This window comes from Zerene cesonia, chromosome Z (genome assembly GCF_012273895.1).
Source record: "Zerene cesonia ecotype Mississippi chromosome Z, Zerene_cesonia_1.1, whole genome shotgun sequence".
Lineage (NCBI taxonomy): Eukaryota > Metazoa > Arthropoda > Insecta > Lepidoptera > Pieridae > Zerene > Zerene cesonia.
In genome coordinates this window covers 10,578,089-10,595,922 of record NC_052122.1, presented here as the reverse complement: position 1 = coordinate 10,595,922, position 17,834 = coordinate 10,578,089, and the positions used below count along the sequence as shown (strand labels likewise).

The 17,834-nt window shown below is 34.0% G+C and overlaps 1 protein-coding gene across 1 annotated transcript in view; it reads left to right on the top strand.

Moving 5' to 3' along the window:
* Positions 1-1,298: 1,298 nt before the first annotated feature.
* Positions 1,299-17,834, top strand: part of LOC119835823 — a 73,915-nt gene continuing 57,379 nt past the window's right edge. The window contains exons 1-2 of the mRNA XM_038360838.1: positions 1,299-1,350; positions 1,691-3,456. Of these exons, the coding sequence (XP_038216766.1) occupies positions 1,299-1,350; positions 1,691-3,456 (1,818 nt within the window). The remainder of the gene's footprint in view (positions 1,351-1,690; positions 3,457-17,834) is intronic.

The window sequence follows — 17,834 nt, the reverse complement described above, 5'->3', positions numbered from 1 at the left end:
CAGTTTGTATTACTATAGATAAATAGAAAGATATATTACTGTAGATAGGTAGAATATCTTAAAAATTTTGTGTATTATAAAACATAACTACAAATAATGTGGGAGTTGAACACGTTTGGGCACGAATTGGGCTATCTCGCACCGGGGAAGTACCACACCCCCTCTTTTTCTCCCCCCTTTTCCGCACCCATCCCAGTCTTTCATTTCTTCTTTCCAGGCAATCCTTTCCTTATCTCTTTCCCCTTAAAAGCGTGTAGCGCATTCACAAAGGTACTACTTCTTCGGATGTTCATGGATGATGGTCGCTTATCATGAGGGAAACAGCCAGCTCAGTTGCCCGCTAATGATTAAAAAAAAATAGTTTCTTACTTAAAATGCTTAACCGGAAATTAGTATTCTTACAACAATATCTTAAAATTTTTAATTGTAATTGCTAGTGGGACAATTATTTTTTCGGAAAAATTAAATAACACAAAGCTTAAACTTCTATAATGAGATTCACATTCAGTTATTTCCCGATATAATATGTATATTTCATATGTAGCGATGGACTATCTATTATTCACTATGAATAGAATTAACGCTTCATACAGAGTTGATGAGGTTTCGCTTCTATCCTAATAATTTTCTGTAACGTACTTTAGCTTATATGGGAATATGGGAGATTTGATGAAGCAATACAAATTGCTATATAAGCAAAGCATTTAATTTATGAATATTAAGAGTATATCCCAATTTTTTTTGTGCATTACTTTTTTACACAGTATAGTAATTATACAGTATTTTCAATGCTCCTTGTACGTCACCTTTCGACATTAATAGGTGTAGCATGTTGATGAATTTTTTAGAAGCTTCTCCTGCATGTTCTTGATGTTTATATATTTGCTTGTAATCGACTCGATTTTGTTCCACTTTAGACAAACAAATTAAATCTTTGTACCCTTACAAGTTAAATACCATAATTTCATGAGTTTATCCTGATTAAGATCGCTAGGATTTAATAATTTTCTTCAATATATCCACTCTATATAAGTGAAAGTGGGAGCGTTTTGTTGATTATGTTTTAAGCGTATTTTTTCTTTTCAATAATTGTTATTAAATAGTATCAAATCATCAATATTGGCAAAGGTTATATGATAATGTATTTAATAATAAATTGATATTAATGAAAAGTTGCACTTAAACTGCTTTAAATACCAAAAAAACTCATCAACGTTTTCATTTAAATACCTCAAGTAATAAACGAAAACTCATGCATAATAAATTTTACCTTTGCAATCGAATAATTCGTTGTAAAAATGACATCGACGGCATTGATTTTAGATTCCAGTGCCTTTTCATATTTTCAGGGTAAAGGTTAAAGACGTGGGAACAAAAATCGCTTTCCATTTTGGCAACACATCGGACGGCGCGTGGAAAGTCACCTGTGTGACGTTTCGCTTTGCTATCGTGCTCAGCTTTGTTGACACAAATTAAAAGCGAACTATACAGTAAACCGCCGGTTCAAAGCGCAATTCTAAGTTTTTGTTAGTTAGTCTAGTTCTCAATGAACAACGTTTCTGTTTAAGTTTAATTTACATTTGACCAATGTATTGAGCCAAACGAGATCATACAATTACAATATAGTTATAGCCAATCCATGCACTTAATCACTTATCACTCATAAGCTATATTATTTTCATTGTTGCAGCCAAGAAAAAGAACGGCGAAGCCAGAACTGCTAACAAATACTCTCACATCGAGGAAGACAACGAGGAGACCGTACCAGAGCCCCAGCCAACCCGGAGGAATCTCGCACCAGCGCAGAGTGATAGACGAGCGTCGCAACCCAATCAGCGACCTCAACAACAACAAACCCAAATAAGAACCCAAGCTGAAATTAATCCACCACCACAACCCAGACAACAACCCCCATTGAAGCAACAGCCCCAATCGGGTCAACAGCCCCAATCGAGGCAACAGCCCCAATCGAGTCAACAGCCCCAATCGAGGCAACAGCCCCAATCGAGACAACAGCCCTCAACTAGCCTACAACCTCAACAGAGACAGCTGCCTAATAAGCAACAATTGCAATCGCAACAACAGCCGCAATCTAAACAACAACCGCAGATAAAACAACAACCCGGACCCAAACAACAATCTCAACCCAAACAACAACCTCAACCCAAACAACAACCTCAACCCAAACAACTGCAACCGCAGCAAAAACAAGCACAACCTAAACCACAACCACAATCAAAGAAACAGGAAGCTCAGCAACACGAGCCTTTCCGCAGGACATCGGAGTGGGACGTCATTACGACGGATAGTGGAGAGATAATTCCAACATTTCAAGGTGAGCCGAGGCCTCCTCAACCTCCTCAACCGCATAGAGAACCACGACGACTTCCAAAAACCGATCAAAGGCCTCATAGGGAGCCTCGTAGGTTGCCTGAGCCACGTCGTTTGCCACAGGCAAGGGGATCTCAAGATCCACAGGATATATTCGAAAGAGTTACACAACGCGCACCCCAGCATCCTCAGAGGTCAGTGCGGAAACCACCTTTAGAAACTCCAAGAGGTCCGCAAAAATATAAGCAAGGATTGCAAGTGCAAGGAGAGCCTCAAAGGCAAGGCCGTGTGATTCCACAAATACCTCAGAAAGGTTCCTTCAGGGAGATACAACTCTCTGTCCCCAACACGCCCTACAGAATGGCTCAAAGGGAAACGCAAAGCGCCCAAGGCACACCGCTTCGGAGATCACTTGGTGATATTCAAAGGAATACAATAGAGCCACAAAGGACGAGAAGTGAGTCGCAGCATCATGTGGTCCCTCAATTGATGCCACAAAGAGAGCCACTTAGGCCCCAGACATCGGCCCAAGCTCAGGCACAGGCATCGGCTCAAACTCTGCCACAGACATCGGCCCAAAGTCAGGCACAGGCATCGGCTCAAAGTCTACCACAGGCATCGACCCAAAGTCAGCCACAGGCATCGGCCCAAGCGTCAACATCAGCGCAATCGCAACCCCAAAGATCCACTCTGGCTCAAGCACACACATCACTACCGCAGATTCTGGCGCCTCCAAAGACTCCGACCCAACCGCAAATACAATTGATTGTGCCACATCAAATGCCTACTCTACTACCGCTAGCACCATCACAGCCACCTAATCCATTACCACTACTGTCACAGCTGGAGGCAGAGCCTGAAGCCTCAACCAGCGAACCAGTGAAGGAAGCTTCAGGACCATTTGCGGCACTCGCTCGCAGTATACCAAATGCAGCGGCAATGTTGAGCAAGATGAAGAACACAGCTTTGAGTCTCACTATTGGCTGCAATAATAACAACTTGAACAACCAGCCTCTAGAGTACAACCCGATTATGCAGTATATCGAGGTTCAAGAGGAAGTTTGCAACGCTGGTCCTGGCCTCATTTGGCGCGTACACGACGGTCTTCGCAAAGCAGACGGAAAGGTAAGTTGTATATGTAGTACTGATTAACTTTGATAAATGAACAAAGAATTTATTTAGAGGATTTCGATGGTTCGTATAGATTGTGTTAGATTGATAATTAAAAATCGTCTTAGTTGATATTTTTCGAGGCAGCATCAATGTTGACTTTTTTATCATTTATTATATAATATATAATAATGCCGATCAATAAATAGGCAACAGACCTGAAATCAGTTTCAAATTAATTTCAATTTATATTCAATATTGATTAGTTTAACAGTAAAAAAAGTATTTTTCCAAAAAAAAAAATGAGAATCCAATAATCTTGTGTGATGAAGAGAATAGTCAAGTCATATAAATCAAAATTAGCAAATTAATATTCTCTTCTAGTAAGTTCGTGCGAAAGTTTTATTCGTAGTAATTAGAGATAGTTTAAGTCCTGGTAAGTTTAATCCTATCATATTATGCTGTTGAGATTAAAGAGCGACAGTTAGGTTATTACACCCACTTGCGAGACAAAACAGAAGGAGGAATATTAATATTTCTACCCATAAGAAATTAAACATTAAACTGACAATTATTGCAATTTCAACCGTTAGAAAAAAGTACTGTTAATATAATGTTAAATGATATTCAAGCACATATTATACAGGAGAGTATTTTATTTTTCCTTTAACGGAAATATACCTATCATTTTGGTAATGGTATTTTTCTCATACGAGACTTTATTATAGTCGATTGCATTTGCCCATGTGAAAGCGATAAATAAATTAGTAGACATTTAAAAATAGCAAAAGTACTGCAGTTATATTATGAGAAAATGCTGCGAGATATTTATGTGAACAATGATAGAGTATCACACGTGTTATACAAAGTCATATACTACTAGCTAATGCCCGCGGCTTCGCTCTCGTGGTCAATGGACATTACCATGGGATGAGATGTTTCATAGCGGTAATAAGTAGCCAATATCATTCGCTGTATTTAGCCCATAACTTATACAATGAAATCGCTACGGTATAAAGTGAAAAAAGACAAGGATACACAGTTTTATAATAATATTAAGCATAATCAAGATGATGGCATCTTCGCCCCTGAAACAAATAGTCAGGAAGAAATAATTGAAATTTCTGCTATAAATAACTGAAATCGTGATGAGCTACAAACAGCTTCGTTCATCTATTTTTTTTGAGTTATTATATAATTTGTTTGACATTCATCGTTATATAGCTTCCAGGCAACGCACAAGACAATAAGTAATTAATTATTAAAGAGCTAATAATATTGCGGGTCGAACTAAAATCTAACAATTGGAATAGTAGTTTCTCCGCAAACCAACGCGCAATAAACTAGACGGTCGATGTTATATCAGATTTAACTGTGTACCATTCTGTCGCTCACTCTAAATGCGAATAAATTGAATTAATATTTTACCTGGAATAGCGCTTAGAGCTGTGTAATTAAGCAACGATAACTTGTATTGATTTTTGATTATCGGACATCTAAGCGTCTGTGGAACCTGCTGCTATAAAATATTTAGAATGTTTTGTTCGCGGCATTTATTCAACAGGAAATATATAAAATAGTTATAATAGACGCAATGATCCGATGAATATGTCAGTTATTTCTTAGACTTCTAGAAATATTTTAATTACGTTTTGATTACATATATCCATATCCTCACTAAAGATATGAACGTGAAAGTGTTTGTCTATAAGTCACGTCGCAACGGATCGAGTTTATGATATGACTAGCTGCGCACCACGGTTTCACCCGCGTAAGTGCGTATCCCGTAAGAATATCGGGACAAAAAGTCGCCTATGTGTTATTCCAGCTGTCCAGGTATCAACGTACCAAATTTTATTGCAAACGTTTCAGTAGTCTTTGCGTGAAAGAGCAACAAACACACACACACATCCTTACAAACTTTCGCATTTATAATATTAGTAGGATATTTATATACAGTTAGGAGGAAAGGAGTAATTAGAGAGGAAATTTACTTTGGCCGGCGAAACCGCGCACAAAGCTAGTTTATAAAGGTTATTTGACGTCATTAAACTATATTAGTCAACTAACGGATCTGAACCGAAGAGTGTTCTCCTTGTGTATGAATTGGGTTATTTTTAAGCATTTTTCAACAACTTTAAAATAAAATAGTACCTAACAAATAAAGTCTAACTGGAGGAATGCGAACAACTAGTCTTTTATAAAGATGAAGGAATACACAATCTAACATGAGCTGTCTATTTGATGAAGTCACTAATGCACTTTAACAAAACAAATACTTGTTTATCTTACATTCACAAGATTGAATCAAAGTTTATATTATTATTACTAAAACAATCGTATATTAAATAGACTCTTGAAGTGGTCGTCGCTTTGTATGCATTTTATCGCTGACCGTAATTAATGTATACGTATCTTTATCGCTTTAACTCTGACCTCAAACTAAACTCCACAATTTTCTCTCGTTTCGAATGAATAAAACCATAAAAATGCACGCGGTAACTCTTGGCTATATATCCTTCATGATCTGAATAACAATTGCAGTCTTGAAATACGAAGAAAATATAAAAGCTTGAAATGAAACTTTCGCCATCAAAGGATTATTTCCTATTGTTGGAAAATTTTAAATGAAGCTAGGCGTGATAAAACAATCACCTGATAGTTTTACCTTGAAAGTGCTCCGTGAGTTTTGAATTAGTGATTTTATAGATTTTCTGGTGTTATCTAATTTCCATCGAAATAGTCTCAAAACGGGTTATTCCGTGATAATGCGTATCATTACATAGTATATAATAATCGCTTTCTCATTCCCTATGTCCCTATGTATGCTTAAATCTTTAAAACTACACAACGGATTTTGATGGGGTTTTTTGGTTAATAGAATGAGTGATTCAAGAGGAAGGTTTATAAGTACAATAACATCTTTTAAACCTTCCGAATCAACGCGTGCGAAGCCGCGGGCAAAAGCTAGTTAAGCATAACTTGCGTATTAGTACGTCATTTTTGAATTTACAAATTATGATAAACAATAAAGTTCTCAACATAGAAACTAGAAAAAGAAATGTCTAAGTAGTTAAATCATGTATTTTAACCTTTTTCCCGTTAGATACCTTACAAAGAATATATTTGAAACAAATTTCCATTTTGTGCCATATATCTAATAGAGTGTTAAAGATATTTAAATGAGAGTTGCATTTTAATGCCATTCATCAAATAGACGGTGTAAGCGCCAGAGATATGATAACAAGAGAACCAAAAATTTTATGAAATCACCCATTTTCTTAACTTCGGGAAATGTTTCCAGGCGACACCATTATTTAAGTGAGTAACTAGATAATTGATTATTCGTCGTTATTTTTATTTGATCGGCGATCGTGTTTTTAGGAACAGTCCGTAATTCACAAATTGTATTAAATATAAAACCAATAACCTGTAATTAAATAATATTTTTAGTACTTGCATTATTAATGTTTGCAAATTAAATATAATATCGAAAACGTATTGAAATAATAAATTTAGTTCGAAATATCGGGTTTTAAGAAATGTTTATTTTCGACATTATAACTATTAAACCAGCAATATGTATATTTGAATAAGTCATAACGACTGAATCATATTTTATTAAACTAGCTTTTTGCCCTCAGCGTCTCTTCCGTAAACAAGTTATATTTCGATAGGTATAAGACGTTTTACTGTCGTAATCCTATATGACTCCTCTTAACTATCGCCAGACATAAAAATCATATCGTAAAATCACCCTGTTGCAACGTGTAAGATAAACAAACAAACCACACTTTCGTTAATATAATAGGAGTAGAGATTGACAAAAATATACAGGTATTCTACAAAGTAAAAAAATGCTTATGTTGATGAAGCATTCTAAAGTATTTTACATGGAAATAGATCGATTTTCAGTTTTTGGTTAAAGTTCTCTAGCTAATAACGTTTTGCGTCTGTATAACGGAATTATATGTGATGATTGAATTAAAAGGTGCCATACCTTTTAAATTTTAAAAGAATTTTCGATATTCGACGGATAATTAATTATCTGTACAATTAATTTTTAATTTTAAACTACTGTTCAAATATTGCTTACTCGCGCATGAATAATAATTCATTTACGAATCATAATTATTTTTGTATTATAGGAGTAAATCAAAACTAAATACTTTTTTAATTTATACTGTTACGTATACATCTGTCAAAACTAACTTCACATTCAAAACTTCACATAATTGATAGAAATATTTGTTATATAAATTTTTCGCAACAAATGTGGTCACCGATGTTCATGAGGAAGGAGGTACCAAACCAGATTCCAGAATGGGACCAAATGACAACACTTTCTTCAAACACAAAATTTGATACAACCGTTAAAAACCCACGAAGTTATCGAATAACACAGCCGATACTCAAACCCCCTACACTTTCAGGAAAGTCGGTTAAAAATACTCTTCTAATGCTATTTATAAACATGATTAAGATTTTCTTTACAATACAATTTAAATATGTCATCAGCGAGCAAGACGTTCCGTGTCTTTGATCATATATTTTGACTGAAATTCCTTTGACAATATTTATTTAACCGTAAATTGCTCAAATCACTGCTCTATGAAAATAAAAATCCACTATAGTAAGGATTTACTCACACGTAACACGATTGAATATAATACATAAGCATCATGAGAATGTTTACTTAAACATAACGTAAGATAGGCGTAATGTTATAAAATAAAAACCTTTTCGTATATACATTAAAAACAATGATTATGAGTTATCGAGATATCAATATCTTTTTTTTACAATAAGTTAAATAATTAAAGGTATGTGTCACCAAAGATTATTTTATTATGTTTCGAGGTACTGGGTCGTATTATGTAAACTGCGTAGCTATGTGCTACAAACTGCTACGTAAATACGTAGCGCCGTAGAAATCAATTTGTAGGCCACATCTTATTTAATAGGATACACACAAGCGTGAAGGAAATTGTAACTTCAACGAATATGTGAGGAACGTTTGAAACTTTATCGGGTTATTATTTATTAAGGATGTTACGGATGATAATGAAAATGAAATGCCGTATCGTATCGGAAGGATCGTAAGTAAGTCAGCGTATTACAAGTATGATGTCAGATAAAATTGGCGTTATATAGTAGTTATAATATAAAATGTGATTATTAACACTCTGAGTTTTAATGCGATTTAATTATTATAATATCAACAATATTGCGTTAGAACTAACGGATTTAGATTTTTGATACTATCGGACTTATTACTTTAGTAAGAACTTTTTAATAATCTGTGTACAAAAAACTAAACAAATTGTTTCATCCGTTGCTCGAATAACAAACATCGTATAATCTAAAAATACGAAAAATTAACACATATGTTATAAATTAATTAATTTATAAGCACACTTATGTGCAGTATTGTAAAAAAATTACAAATCAATATCAGTACTAAACGCTTACCTGACTTCATTTATTTTCCTTATCACCGCTAATAGAATAGGAAGCCATGGATATATCAAACCCACTCTCCTTCGAGTAAAGTGCAATTGAAATAATTAACGGCTAGCAGAAATAAATACCTACTTTGACATGCCAATTAATTTCAAGTTCAACCTACTGAGAAATCTGTTCACTGTTTATAGCGTTCAATTACGGATTCCGAGAACTTCGCAATATTGCTTCTTTATCATGTCATTAGAACATGCCGCTGGAGCTAGCTGTGTAAATTTGTTAGTTATCGGATTTATTGTTTACAATTTTTATTTCCTATGAGATTTTTTTTTAACTTTTGTACAGCCACATCTTCTTTACTTTCAATAACCACTTAATAAAGGAGGCTCAATCTACAGTAAGCTAATTAAACATTCTGAAATGACAATATATCACTAATAGGAATATTGAATTCGTGTGAAGTGAAGCTTGCATTCTTCTTTTTTTTAGTACCCAATATGTAGTTTACTTAAAATAAGCGGTAAACACAACAAAATCCTATAAATAACGGTATATTATTGTACAAAATGCAACGTTTTTAAGTTTTTCTAGTACAATATCAACTCTTAGAAATCACCCGACCATTACAACCTTACAAAGTCAAAAGTAACTGAAGGCGGTGCATAAAATTATGCCATATCCTGCCAACTGGAAAAAGTTTTAACCAACAACCGAACTGTAACATTCATTCAAAACATTTTCAAACATAAAGAACAATGAACAATTTTGTTCACGTTTTTTGCGCTAAGGAAAAGAGATGTTTCATAACAATTATTTAATATGTCTGATTTACACTCGTTTCATAAAACGTTGAAATATGCATTTTCATCCATTATATCCCATCTATCAGAAAATAAATATATCAAGCATAAAACATTACATTGTAAATAAAATTTCCCATATAATAATGTTCAGCCCCGAACACTATGTTGCCGATATACCGGATAACATTTAAATTGTAAATATAAATTGAACAAGCGCATTGAACAAAAACCAAATTACCGTACATCCGTAGAGAATTAACTGCTCTCGGCATGTTTATTACAATAGTTCAATAAAACAAATCAAATATCCTGAACCCGATCGCTAATCGATTTACGCCGTCGGCTCTTGGCTCACTGCGGATGTTGCCTGTATCGACACTGTCAAGTTCACAGTGCAAGGTCGTGTCGACATCCCTTTTACACTGCTTCCATTATTTACATAAAACAACTAACGATCGACTTGAGAATAAGCGGTTAGCACTCGCACTATATTGTTTTAGTTCTTTACTTCTTGTAATTAAACTTGAATATGATTTTAGGTGCGCTTTTGTTATTGTTTACATTCGCCCTGTGTGCATATACACGTTTGAACTGTACAAATCTGGTTAGGGTGTTAGGGTGTTAGTGAAAAAAATATGCAAAATTTTTAAAACAATTTTGATTCAATTTTAAATTTTGATAGAACGGTAAATAGGAGGACTTCGAAAAAATAGCCGAAAATATAAGACCGTAGTACATATTCTTTACGTTTTCTATTTAAAGATTTATATATATTACGCTTATTACAGTAATACGATAAATGTAAATCATTACTTTTAAAACGTAAACCTATAATATATCAATACATCCTCGTACTTACTAAAGGGATAAAGCTAGATATATCTGCCTGAAGCTTAACGGATTTAGCGTCTTTGTGTCCTCCCATAATGAAAGGAACGAAATAATGCCACGCTAAATTAATACCTATGACATGAGTTACTAAACTAACACACTACATTTTTTTAATCTGCCTAAAAGTGAAATAATTTTGTTTAACAACAAAGGGCACCGACGTCCATGGGGGGAAGGTACCAGATTCTAAACAGGACCGAATTGAACTTTTCTTCGGACCGTTATGAACATAAAAAATCATAAAATACCTTAATATAAAAGGACAAAAAAATTAGAACGCATTTTTTTTTTTTTTACCACCCACCTGTAAATTGTACTTTGAAGACACATTAATACGTATTAACTCAGCAATATTATAAATAAATTGAATTTCTCTGTAAGTGTTGTAAATGTAATCTTCTGAGAAATAAATTTCTGTAACCCTAATTTAGGCATCAAATTGGTTAATTCTCAGTTCTCTAAGCCATATTAGTACATATTTACGACCAAAAAGCATTCATAGTGTTAATTTCCAAAATCAATCAGCTATTATTTCAGTTACGTTATTTTGTGATATTTTCACAAAGGTTTTTTCGCGCTGCACCAAAGGAAGTTTGACTGGTCCGGCGAGTAACAAAGCGAAGGCTGCGTTTGTTATGTCAGTTAGCAGTGTCGAAACGTCAAACGTTGCTAAACTTGAACTTTTTGAACCGGTTGACTTTGACCTAGGGAAAAATTGAAAGCATTTATATGGACAAAAATCGATGCGGTCACATGTAGGGTTGGTGCGTGTATTTTAACGGATATACAGAAGCAGAAGATATTAAAGATTTGTATATAGTAGAGTATAGAAAATTCTTGAATGATCGCTTTGAGAGAGCTTTAAACGAAATTTAAGGAAGTGTGGGGAATAATTATGTACCTCAATCCTAGTAATAAGAATATCATTTGAACATCCTTTTTAACCGACGGTCCCAAACCGATGGACATTCTTAATTTGAATGTTTCGTTTGTTTATGTTTTATTAATCTATAGCTCCGTGAGCTTTCAACTGATCGAAGTGTTAATCCTTTAAGTGGTTCATTGGAAATTGTTATCATTAGGTCGCAATTCCCACCCAACCTACCTACTTCCTAACCTAACCTAAACCTTCCTTCATTCGGACTTCGATCTTTTTTGTAGAAATTTCTTGTTTATATATGACAGTTCTTAAAAAAGACTGGCTAGCGATAGTATAAACGTTTCTATTGCTTGCAGCAGTTACGAATAGTCCGGTCAATGTGGACATTCCGTGATACATAAATTCACAATGATGAATGAATGAAAAAGAAGAGAGATTCAGAGTCCTAGACGCGAACGTGTGCATATTATGACGATTACAACTTTTACAATTTTTGAGATCGTAATATCTCAAAAATGGTGGGTCGTATGAAAAAAATTGTTAAGACGTTTTTTGTAGATAATTTTATGATCTACAATTTTTGTCTGAGGTAATTAGCCGAAAAAACTTACAGTTTCCCTGAAAATCTCGAAAAACTCATTTTTTTGACCTTTGACCTTGAATAAAATTTTTTCCATGCAATGCAATGATTGGTAACTTCTTAATTTTATTTATACCTGTATTTTAAACAACTTCACTGATTTTCAGCTTGTTGTGAATTTATGTTTTGGTTTTCTTATAATTTGGTCTAATTTGACCGGACTAGAAGTGAAACATTCATAATTCTTTATAATATTGAAAATATTCTGAACCTTGTAGATATTGTTTCGAGCATCACACAAACGCTACCTTTGCGTACAGAACTTGAGATTGAATTTCGTGACGCGCTTCGTAAATCAAAACAATGCTTCGGCTTCAATAGCCCGCCTTAATCTGAGCGTATTGTGTGTTATTGGTACTTATATCATGCTATATGCCTGCGGGAAGCCTGATGGAGAATTTTTTGACCAATTATGGAATATTTACAATAGAAACCTTGCAATATTTCTGCACCGCTTCGAGCAGAGGTCATGTTATCCACATGCGTTACTTCATCTTTAGCGTTTGTAAGAAACTAGAACTCTGATAAAATAATTGTTCTCAAATTATCATAAAATTGTCACTAGATTCGTCCCTATCTTTTACGTTGAACAATACGAAACGGCATTGTACTCCAAATAACATTTATTTGGACACTGAAAAGCTTCGTTATTAATCTACAAATGAGATATATTTCTCCGAATATCGAGTTTATAAGTAAATAAATAACGTATCATGCCAATGTTAACTCGAATATTTTCCCGAAACTTTTTGAGAAGATAATAATTTATCATTAAACTTACTTTGACGACGTTCATAATGATATTGAATATTGATCAATTATTTCGATATAGAAATATTTGTTATTGTGTTCGGAAGATTATTTTTTTATTTTTTTAATAGTTCATGAATTAAGAACAGTAGCATTAAAAATTAAAATAATATTTAATCATAAAAAAATAAATTGTACCGTCAACTATTTCTCTAAGAAAGATAAAAAGAAAGAATATATTTATTGACACACACAATTTAAAGGTTCGTAAAAAGTATGAGGAATACCTAGAAATATTCTGGTAAAAGATACTTACAGCTATGCTGTTTGACTTATGATGTGCGCGCTAATTGTCTGGTTATGTCTGGCCTTCAGAGTTGAGGTTCACTGTTAACAACTGACTCTGACTACCTTCTTCGTAGCTAAATCCTTATAAAGGAACAAAAAATAACAATTGATAATAAACAAATAAAAATACAAAACGGTGAAGGAAAACATCGTGAGTGGTAAATTACGGCATGAACCCTCATAGGATCCCAGCTGTGGGAACAAATATGGGCTGATGGAGATGATGATGATAAACAATACACAATAAAAAACAATATATAGGTGCCGCCATATGCATTCAACATTAAATAGGTTGAGTATTTACTTTTGCATCAACGAGATATTCATTCTTTTGTCAAGTAAAATATTCTGTAACTAACCTGAGCGGTGGAAAGAGTTCATTCAAGATTTTAGTGGCTGCAAACTTAAACCCATCCCTAAAACTTGTGGTTTGGTGTTTCGGAACTAGCTTGTAGCTATTTTTCTGCGCTTATTTATACTCCATTAGTTTTTGAAAAAGTCTCAATGATTAATTATATAATAATTCTAGACAAGAAAAATATCTGTTGTACCAAGTTTCTTGCATCACCCGCGTAGTCATAAACAGTCCCGAGGCTTTACCATATAGTTTCCGTCTCCGTAGGATTTCCGGGTATCATGTCTATCAGGTATCTCTGTAACAAATTTTAGCCCTACAAATTGTCTCTTTACGTATAAACCACCGGTTAATCCATTAGAAAGGGCGGACAAACTGACTTACTATCGCATGCATAGTACTAGAAAGGATAGCCTGGTGTTGATCATAATACACAACTGCCGTTCATGAGGTCAATTAATGACAAATGACTATATGAGGTGATCTTATTTTAATATGTGCCTTCAACATATCGTACTTATTAGCGCCGCATTACAATTTCATTCGATGCTGGAATTGCAGGTTCTTTGCCATGAGATACGTATAATATATACGATATAAGAACGGAATATAAACTCTTACAGGTTACCAGTCAGTAATCTTTAATCAAAAATTATTCATGTCTGCGCATTAACGATAGCTAGTCATTGTGTACACAGTAACTATGTCTTTGAACGCTCTGGCTGTCTGATGCAAAAGGACAGCACATTATCATATATTGTGCATAGTGTGATAGTAAAAGATTATATGGAAGCGTGTAAAGATTACATGCTTCTAAAAATACTATTTTGTTATTGCAGTGAATAATGATTAAGCCCTTTTAATATTATAATTGTAATTCTATTTGTTTCTTTTACACGCCTAAGCCATTAAACCGGTTTGGATGAAATTTAGTACAGAGATATATTTAAGTTCCGAGAAAAGACATGTAATGATTTTTCCTCGAAAATCTGTCATCCAGGAACAGGAGATCTATGCGAGGAAAGCCTTGAAAACTCTTTTCTTTCCCGTTATTACGCGGTCGACGCTACAGGAGGGAAGCTATGTTTTAAGATAAGCAGTAAGTGTATTGTCTATTTAAAAAATCAATTTTATTCAGTACTGGCATTCCCGCGGTTTTGTCGCAGGAAATATAGACCCGTGGTGTTACCGGCAAAGTTCCTGTTCCAGTTCGATTTCCGGGATAAAAACTATGCTAAGTCCTTTTTCTATTCCAAATTTATTTGTTACATATTTTTAAAATTTTCTACTATATACATTGTATAGATTTGTCAATCCGGACGAACACGGACGAATCCTAACCAGCATCCGCGGCTCCTTCACTAAAGCGGCTTTTAGTCAGAAATAATCCGACATTATGGTAAAGGGTGCAAGATTACCCCACAAAAAAAGTGTATTTGTCAGTGGTCTCGTCCCCATTACACAGGCTTAATTTAAAACAACAACCGTACGTGACCTGTACGCCGATTTCTCAGTAAGACGATAAACCCTCTATAAAATAGTTCACAATTATAAATGTTGGATACGCGATTCTGCCCGATGTACAGCTTTGTCGGTAAAAGCCATTTATTTCCGTAAATATTACATTTGATCCAATGAAATGTCTTAACTGCTTTTTTAATTACCAATATTTTGGAGGAGTCATAATTTGTGCTAAAAGTATCTCTTTGTTCTCTTGAAGTATGAGACTGATGCAGTATCCCACATTTCTGTGGTTATGGGCAAGGAAATGATGTCTCATATTGTAGTCCATTTGGTATTGATTTACTATTAAACTCCCATTTCTCTTATTGAATAAATTTAATTTGGATGATGATTTGATAAGAAAATATGGCATTACGTACATGATGTGTAGGTGTTGAAAATATTAAACGTTGAAATTAACATAAACAAAAACTTTTTTTTATATAGATACATTATGTTAAAAATTATAAAGTGAATTCCAGAACCATTCTAAAAGCGGTTATTTAATTACCAAAAATTTTTACCGTGCTCAATTTTCATCCAAAAACCTATATTAATTACGTTAACGCTATAAAATGAAGCAATATGCAAAAGTGCAAAAAATCGTTATATTTAAATACGATTTCGCTCCTGATATAAAACTTACTTTTCTATTATCACAGTTTTACAAAAGCAGAACACGGTCTAACCTTATTTATGCTGTTGTTGTTAGTTTCAACCTCCGACCAATTCGCATGAACTGTATATTGCAGTCGTACAAACGAAGTTCTTTTTTATATACAATTTAGATCACATGGGAACCGGTTGAAGGTGAGTTTGCGACAGTGACACGCGATAGCGAAGCGTGTGCATGCTTATGTCTAAAATGAGTTTTACATCTATTGTGGTTTGTGTATTATTATTGACTAGCTTTCCGCCCGCGGCTTCGTCCGCGTGAAATTCGGTTATATTGCTTTCATTTGCCTATTTCAACTCCTTCTACCCTTTTTTTCGCGATAAAAATCCATCCTTTCCCAAGTTCAGTTCTACCTTCATACCAAATTACATGAAAATTGATTCAGTGGTTTAGGCGTGAAAGAACAGACAGACAGACAGAGTTACTTTCGCATTTATAATATTAGTAGGGATGAAATCGTTGAAGTGAGTCGAAGTGAGCTCATCAATGTTAAAGAAAAAATCGCATACTATACAGTATACGATTTTAAACTAAACTGAGATTCCGAAATATAGAAAAAAAAGATTAAGCTGTTTTTTTTTTTGTTATGTTTCTGGGGGACTCTATAGTATCTCAACCGTTACACGCGATTCTTTTTGTGTTTGGTGAGAAATTACTGTCGTTTTGTCATCAATATTGGTTTCCTTCTTCCTTCTGGGAGATATAGCCTGAGATTCGTGAAATTTTGTTGCATCTTATTGTAAGCGTGTATGGTTGATATTGCCTTAGCACAGTCTGTTAAGTACTCATGCCTAATTTTCACACGATCGCTCGAACGTCCCTCTTGCGACTTCCGTTCCCAGTACGTGTCTTAAAATGGTTTTTGATTTAGGCTCTGAAATGAAATATATTCACTTTGAAGTCAGAGCGAGACGAAATTACGCCGAAGCGCGCACGTGCCAATCTTTTTCTGTTTGCTTTAACACTCTTTCTTGAAAATATCCCGCGTATGTAATCACCCGCTTCAGTAAACGGAATATTTGATCCAATATTGGATATAATATTAGAACGTTATATCCTAACCTAAATTCCATTCCGGTAATTTAATTTTAGCTCCGAGAATAGTTTAACTAAAGATATCGCCCGCACAGCTTTAAAAATTAATCAGATAAAATTGTGATTTTTAAAGTATGTGTGAAGAATTTCAAACATTATTATCTTGAATGGATATAACATCTATTTATCTAACACTAGAATTTAAGCTCATGCTCCGACTTATGTTTATTTATAGATAAATGTATCACGAAAAATAGCAAGAAAATATGTTAAACATAGCTTTTTCTCACACACACAATACACAATTTAAAAAAGTTAAAATTTTTTGAATACGATATTTTAAAATAATTCCATCCGTGTAAGCTAGAATGCAAATTCTAAAAAAATAATTAATTATAAATTGACTATTTTGCAACGCGAAATGTAACTAAACTTACATGAAATGTCGTCATAACCACATATAATATAATACGAGCCATGTATATTATTCAGTACAAAACCGCAGTCCAAATGCATTACATAGTATTAGCATTCCTGTGTTGCAGAAGTTATGTCTATAATTTGTACGTTTGGTAATCTTGACCGCTATTATATTCAATTCTATTACAATATTTACTAACATTTACGGATTTACAAATTGGTGATTTTTTTTATGATGGACTCAGAATGGAGAGGAAAAAAATAGTACGGAGGAGAAAGTATTTTTACCTACTTAATACCTTGGTTTATATTTTTTATCCATCCCGACTTTCCAAAACTTGGAGCGAGCAAGAACGCTTTTTAAACACGTAAGGCTTTTTATAATTAAGGGGACTATATGACTAGAGCGTGTTCCATAATGCCTTAAAGTATATGTAAAGTATCCACAACTTAAAAAGAAACAAATTTATAATATGCTTCAGGATATGTAATTTCAAGTCAATATATACAATTTGATACGATAAAAACAACCACGAATATACTCTACACATTTCTTTTAACGATTACAACCAATAATTACGCTAATGCCATTTAAATGTAATTTCGTGATGAAATAATTTTCACAGTAA